Here is a 7,590-nt window from a genome sequence, read left to right on the forward strand (position 1 = left end):
CTCTCCACCCCCCTCCACCCCCTCCATCACCCTGAACTCACCCCCTCCCTCCCTCCCTCACCCACACGCTCTCCAACACGCTCTCCACCCCCCTCCACCCCCTCCACCCCCTCCATCACCCCGAACTCACCCCCTCCCTCCCTCCCTCACCCACACTCTCTCCAACACTCTCTCCACCCCCTCCACCCCCTCCATCCCCTCCATCACCCCGAACTCACCCCCCCTCCCTCCCGCCAGCTGGTGAGCTTCGCGCAGACGGTGATCTTCTCGTGGGTGTTGGTGGAGACGTACCAGTCGTACCGCACGTCGCTGGGCTCGGAGTCGTTCCCGTCGAACGCGTCGATGGTCGAGTCGTCCTCGTACACCTTCAACAAGCGCCGCTGCCCCGTCGGCTTCCAGACCCTCCCGCTGCGGCCCTCCAACGCCTCCGCCCCCGACTACGAGGAGGACGACCCCGAGGCCAACGTCACCGACAGCGTGGTCGTGGCGTTCGTCGAGGCGGCCGGCGGCGGGACGACCGCGCTCCCCGCCGAGGTGGAGCTGCTGGTGGACGAAGGAGGCGACGACGGGGCCGTCTCCATCGCCGGGGACGCGGCTGGCGGCGGCGGCGACGGCGGCGGCGGCGAAGGGGAGGACACGGGCGCCCTCACCTCCCTCGCGCCGCCGCCTCTGGTCGTCAACGCGTCGGCGGTCAAGGCCAACCTGACGAGGCTGCGGAGGGCGAGGAGCGAGTGCGCCGCGCCAGGTGGGTTGCGGGGGCAATAATAATAATAACAATAATGATAATAATAATAATAATGATAATAATAATAATAATAATAATAATAATAATAATAATAATAATAAACACTAATGATTTTAAAGATAATGATAATGATAAGAATACTAATAACAATAACGACAATAATGATGATAATAACAACAATAATATGAAAATAAAATATACAAAATATATTTTGCTTATAGCAACAGTGATTATCGTAATCCTAACTTTATCGTTAATTCTGATACTATCATAATTATAATAGGAGTGATGACAGTAATTATGATTTTAATTCATAATAACAAAAATAAACATCTCATTTTTTTCCAGACTTTTTATATTTTTAATTACATCTATAAGGCTTAATATATCTGTTTAATTAACTTTTTTTTCTAATTGGATAAAATCATTTCTCTGCACTCATGAATTGGCATCAGAAATTAAGGAATTAATCTTAATCTGAATAAAAAAGTCATACAAGATATCACATGTACTTGTTACTTGTACGTTACCCGTACTTGATACCTGTACTTGTTACTTGTACTTGTTACCTGCACGTGTTACTTGTACTTTTACATGTACTTGTTACCTTTACTTGTTACCTGTACTTGTTACCTGTACGTGTTACTTGTACTCGTTTCTTGTACTTGTTACTTTTACTTGTTACCTGTACATGTTACCTGTACTTGTTACCTGTGTGTACTTAATACTTCAAATGTATATTTAGGCTACATGTACGATGAATTCTAAAATACTTCATCCAAATACAGTAAATAAATCAGTGAGCAGATAAAAGAAGATGAAAATATGAAAATCACTTATAAAAAATAATTAAAAATCGTTATGATTCTTAGGGAGGGGGGGGGGTTAACAAATAGAGAAGGGATTAGATGAATATGTGCAGAAAAATGAGTGAATCATAAATAAATAAATGAATAAAGAAAGAAGAAGAAGAAAAAAAAAAAAAAAAAAAAAAAAAAAAAAAAAAAAAAAAAAAAAAATAATAATAATATATATATATATATATATATTATATATATATATATATATATATATATATATATATGTGTGTGTGTGTGTGTGTGTGTGTGTGTGTGTGTGTATAAATGTATGTATGTATATATATATAAATATATATATATATATATATATATATATATATATATATATATATATATATATATATGCATATATTTATGTAAATATCTATTCATTTATTTATATCTATTTATGTATTTATATAGTTATTTATTTATTCACATATATGCAACTACAGTTGAAATCACGTTCGAAAAATTCAAAATCCTTCTGGAAACGGGAGAAAACTATAAATGCACAGGTAGCGTGCACAGGTACAATAATGCAACCTAATTATTGAATAACGAGTGTTGCCAGAACCACGAGAATTTTATTTCGAGTCCCAATTTGCATACAGCAGAGGATGCCTTGCGCTTTTTTTTTCTTTTTTTTCAAATATTGTGTTTCTTGCTTGTAATATTTTATTATTATTTCCAGGTTACTAATCCAGGTTCGTCTACTAAAATCTACTTCTACATCTACTTTCATTTTCCACGTCAAGCTTCTCTACTCTAATCTACTACAATTATCATCTATCTCCTACTTTTCATTTATATTCTGCTCTTATCTACTCTCTACCAAAATTTAATTTTATTATCTACTATAATATCTACTTTCTACTCGCTTTTCATCTAGAGTCAACTACTCTGATCTACTTTGTAAGCACCTTTTATATATTTCGTCTTCATCTACTGTCTACTTCTCTCATCTCCTTCCTACCCACATTTTATTCTGTTTTCTACCAGTCTCATCTACTTTCTACCCACCCTTCAATCTACCGTGCGCCACTCTAATCTACTCTCTACCTTTATTTCATTCAACCATCTATCATTCTCATCTCCTTTCTACCCACTTTCAATCTATTATCTCCCATCTACCCACCAATCATCATACTAAAAATCTACCCTCATCATCTACCATTTAATAGTTTCATCTACCATCTACCCACCACCAATCAAATTCTACCCTTATTATCTACCATCTACCCACCATCCATCATACATCCATCTACCCTCATCTACCATCTACTAGTCTCATCTACCGTCTACCGACAGGCCAGGGCGTGCTGTGGGCGCTGGTGGTGGCTTCTGGCATCTACATGGTCGTGGGCGGCATTCTCATCGTGGCGATCCTATGGGTGAGAATTTAATGATGATGATGCTAAAATAATGATGATAATGATGGTAATGATGGTAATGAAAATGATCATGGTAATGGTAATGATATTGATAATGGTCATTGTAATGGTGATTGTAATGGTTGATAATGATGGTAATGATCATGGTAAAGGTAATGATAATGATAATGATGATAATGATGGTAATGGTAATGATAATGGTAACTGTAATGGTAATAGTAATGATAATGATAATGGTGATAATGATTATGATAATAGTAATAATAATAATAATAATAATAATAATAATAATAATAATAGTGATAATAATAGTGATAATAATAATAATGATAATGATAAGGATAATTGTAATGGTAATGATAATAATGGTAATGATGTGATTGTAATGATGGTGATACTAATGATAATGATAATTATGATAATTATTATAGTAATAATGAGAATGATTATTATAATAATGATAAAAAATATAATTATTATAATGATTAGAAGATTAAGAACGAAGTAGTATACGTAATAAAAGTGATAATAGAAATGATAATGATAACGATAATGATGATAATATTAATTATGTTAATAGTAATAATAACAAAAATAATGATGATAATAGTAGTAGCAGAAAAAAATCATATAGACCTTCATTGATAATCAAGGTATCAAGACAGAAGGAAAGAAAGAAAGAGAGAAAGAGAGAGAGAGAGAAAGAAAGAGAGAAAGAAAGAGAGAGAGAGAATAAGAAAGAGAGAGAGAGAGAGAGAAAGAGAAAGAAAGAGAGAAAGAGAATAAGAAAGAGAGAAAGAGAGAAAGAGAATAAGAAAGAGAGAGAGAAAGAGAGAAAGAAAGGAAAGAAAGAACACTGTTATCAAAAACAACAGCAAAAGCAAAAACAAGAAGCCAGACGCATCTCAACAGCATCACGACACAAAAATCTTTTCATCTTAAATGCCTCTTCTCTCTCTCTCTCTCTCTCTCTCTCTCTCTCTCTCTCTCTCTCTCTCTCCTTCTCTCTCTCTCTCTCTCTCTCTCTCTCTCTCTCTCTCTCTCTCTCTCTCTCTCTCTCACTCTCTCTCTCTCTTTCTCTCTCTCTCTCTCTCTCTCTCTCTCTCTCTCGCCCTCTCTCTCTCTCTCTCTCTCTCTCTCTCTCTCTCCTTCTCTCTCTCTATCTATCTATCTATATATCTCTTCCATTCTTTCTTTTTTCTTCTTTTTTCTTCTTCTTTCCTTTTTTCCTTTTTTTCTTTTCTTTTTTCACATTTCTTTCCTTCTCTCTTTGTTGTTTTTTTTCTTATTTTTTTCTTTTTCTTTTTCTTTCTCTTCCTCTTTCCTTTTTTCTTTTTTTATTCTTCTCTTTTCCTTTAATTTTTCTTCTTTTCTTTCCTTCTCTTTTTTCTTTTATTTCCTTTTTTTTCTTTTTTCTTTCTCTTCCTCTTTCCACGTTTCCTTTTTTTCTTCCATTTTCCTTTTTCTTCTTCTTCTTCTTTCTTTTCTTCTTCTTTTTTCTCTCTTTTTTCTCTCTCTTTTTATCCTCAAGAGTTCAGTGACCTCTTAGTCTGTCTGTCGGAATTCCATCAAGGTCTTCTGTGCTTGCTTGTCAATGCATTTGCTTGCAGGGAGAGAGAGCTCATTTTGCAACGGAGAGTAAGAGGCTTGCGAGATTCTCCGTTGCAGAGAGTTTGTTTGTTTGTCTTAGTTTGTGTTTGGTTGTTTGGTTGTGGTTGTTTTGGTTGTGGTTGTTTGGTTGTGGTTGTTTTGGTGGTGGTTGTTTGGTTGTGGTTGTTTGGTGGTGGTTGTTTGGTTGTGGTTGTTTGGTGGTGGTTGTGTGTGTGTGTTTACATGTGTGTGTGTGTGTGTGTGTGTGTGTGTGTGTGTGTGTGTGTGTGTGTGTGCGTGTGTGAATATATGTGTGTTTGAATTTGCATGCGCGCGAACGCGTGTCTGTGTATGTATATGTAAGTGTAAATGTGTGTGTCTTTGTGCACATGTGTATGGGTGTGTTTGTGTGTGTGTGAGAGAGCTCGTGTATTGTGTTTGTGTGTGTGAGAGAGCACGTGTATTGTGTTTGCGTGTGTGAGAGAGCACGTGTATTGTGTTTGCGTGTGTGAGAGAGCACGTGTATTGTGTTTGTGTGTGTGAGAGAGCACGTGTATTGTGTTTGTGTGTGTGAGAGAGCACGTGTATTGTGTTTGCGTGTGTGAGAGAGCACGTGTATTGTGTTTGTGTGTGTGAGAGAGCACGTGTATTGTGTTTGCGTGTGTGAGAGAGCACGTGTATTGTGTTTGCGTGTGTGAGAGAGCACGTGTATTGTGTTTGTGTGTGTGAGGGAGCACGTGTATTTGTACGCTCACCTGCTGTGCACAAAGAGGACCCGCCTGAGAGTGGATAGGCGGAGTGGCAGGAGTGAAGGCAAGTTGGTGGCTGCTCAGTGTGTGTGTTTTGTGTACGGCAGACAGAGAGACACGCTAACAGTCATGCAGCGAGTCAGACGGAGAGGTAGACAAACAGACAAGAAGGCGGACACACAGACAGGCAGGAAGGTTGAGAGACAGGCAGGCAAATAAAAAGATAATCAGACAGACAGATACGTAGAAAGACAAGCTGACGGACAGATAGATGAGCAGAGAGACAGACAGACAGGCTGATTGAGATAAAGCAGACAAATATGTATGTATGTACATATATATATATATATATATATATATATATATATATATATATATATATATATATATATGCATACATACATGTTAGAAAACAGAGCGATTTGCCTGACGTAATTTCGAAATCCTGCACGAAGGGGATCCATAACACCCAATCTAAAAAGACGAAGAAATGCATTCGAGATTGAAGGAAAAAAATGAAAAAAAATGGAAGAATAAAAAAAAATAATAAATAAATAAATGAATTTAAAAAAAATGAAACTTGTGGGCATCTCATGATCATGCAGAGCTAATGGCAAGACAATTGCATGACACCAGGTGACGGGCCTCGAGAAAAGGAAAATTACTGACCCCGTTTCGCCCTTTCGTGCGGGGGGGGGGGGGCGGAGAGGGAGACAGGCGAAGAGGGAGATGAGAGGGAAATGGGAAGGAAAGACGGAGGAGCGAAGAGGGAGGAAGATGGGAAGGAGAGCAGAAGGAGAGAGGGAGATGAGAGGGAGGAATGGGCGAAGAAGGAGGGAGATGAGGGAGAGGGAATGATAAAGAAGGAAGGGAGAGAGACGAGAGGGGAAAGAGACAAGTAAGGAAGAAGATGAGAAAGAGAGAAGGAGTAGGAGGAGAGTGGAAATAGGGAGATTAAGGGGAGAAAAGAGGAATAGGGGAGGAGGAAGAAGAATAGGAAGAGTAGAGAATAGGAAGAATAGAATATTAGGAAGAACAGAAGGAAGAATAGGGAATAGGGAGAATAGAATAATATGAAGAACAGAAGGAAGAATAGGAAGAATAGGGAATAGGAATATGGGAGGAGGAAGAAGAGACGACTAGAAAGAGAGAGAGAGAGTAGGTGGAGGAAGGGTGTGAGAGGAAAGGGAAGAAAAAGAGAGGCAAATGAAGGCGAAGGAAGGAATTAGGAGGGACGAGGAGAAGACAAAAGATGAAAAAAAGACAAGGAAAAAGGGAAAGAGAGAGAGGGAGAGAGCGAAAAAGAGGGAAGGAGAGGAGGGGAATAAGAGGGGAGGCTAGATGGGGAAGGAGACGAGGAGAAGAAAAGGAGAGAAAACAGAAGATAAAAAAAGGGAAAGAGGGGAGAATGGCAAAAGAAAGGAAAAGGGATAGGAGAGAGAAGAAGAAAGGAAAAAGGAGAGAGTAGTTGGAGGAAAAGGGAGCTAGACAGGAAAGAAAGAAAAAAAGAAAGAAAGAAAAAAAAAGAAAAAAGAAAAAAAAAAAAAAAAAAAAAAAAAAAAAAAAAAAAAAAAAAAAAAAAAAAATATATATATATATTATTTATTTTTATATATATATATATATATATATATAATATATAATATATAATATATATATACATAAAGTATAGATTAAGGAGACCTAGAAAACAAAAGAAATTTTAAAAGAATAAAAGTAAATAAGAAGATAGAAAGTGAAATACAGAGGAGAAATAAACAAAACAAAAGGAGAGAAAGCAGAATGAGGGAACAGGAAAGAGGAAAAAAAGCAAAAGGGGGGGAGGGGGGAGGGGATAAGTTTGCGTGATATTTCATTTTATTTAAAAGTTTCGTGAGGTTCGTCTGGCCCGGGGGACTCAGCGGCCCGAGCACTGAATAAAAAAGAATTAGGTTTTAAAATATATATTATATATATATAGAAATTAAATATATATATAATAATATATATAAATTTTACTCCAAATTACCTGAAACCTAGGCGCAGTGAGGCGGGGTTAGGACGTTTTAAACGTAACTAAAAGAGAAGAAAGAGTGAAGGAGAGAAGAGAGAGAGAGAAGAGAGAGAGAGGGGAGAGAGAGAGAGAGAGAAAGAGAGAGAGAGAGAGAGAGGGGAAGAGGAGAGAGAGAGAGGAGAGAAAAAGAGAATGAGAGGGAGAGAGAGAAGAGAGAGAGAGAGTGAGGGAGGATAGAGAGGGAGAGAGGGGGGGAGAGAGAGAGAGAGAGGAGAGAGAG

At 38.2% G+C, this 7,590-nt stretch overlaps 1 protein-coding gene across 1 annotated transcript in view; it reads left to right on the forward strand.

Moving 5' to 3' along the window:
* LOC119599210 overlaps positions 1-7,590 on the forward strand; it is a gene marked incomplete in the record, with an annotated part of 24,146 nt that overhangs the window by 13,695 nt on the left and 2,861 nt on the right. The window contains 2 exon segments of the mRNA XM_037948952.1: positions 238-745; positions 2,896-2,978. Coding sequence (XP_037804880.1) covers positions 238-745; positions 2,896-2,978 — 591 coding nt within the window.

The sequence above is a fragment of the Penaeus monodon genome, chromosome 42 (genome assembly GCF_015228065.2).
Source record: "Penaeus monodon isolate SGIC_2016 chromosome 42, NSTDA_Pmon_1, whole genome shotgun sequence".
NCBI lineage: Eukaryota > Metazoa > Arthropoda > Malacostraca > Decapoda > Penaeidae > Penaeus > Penaeus monodon.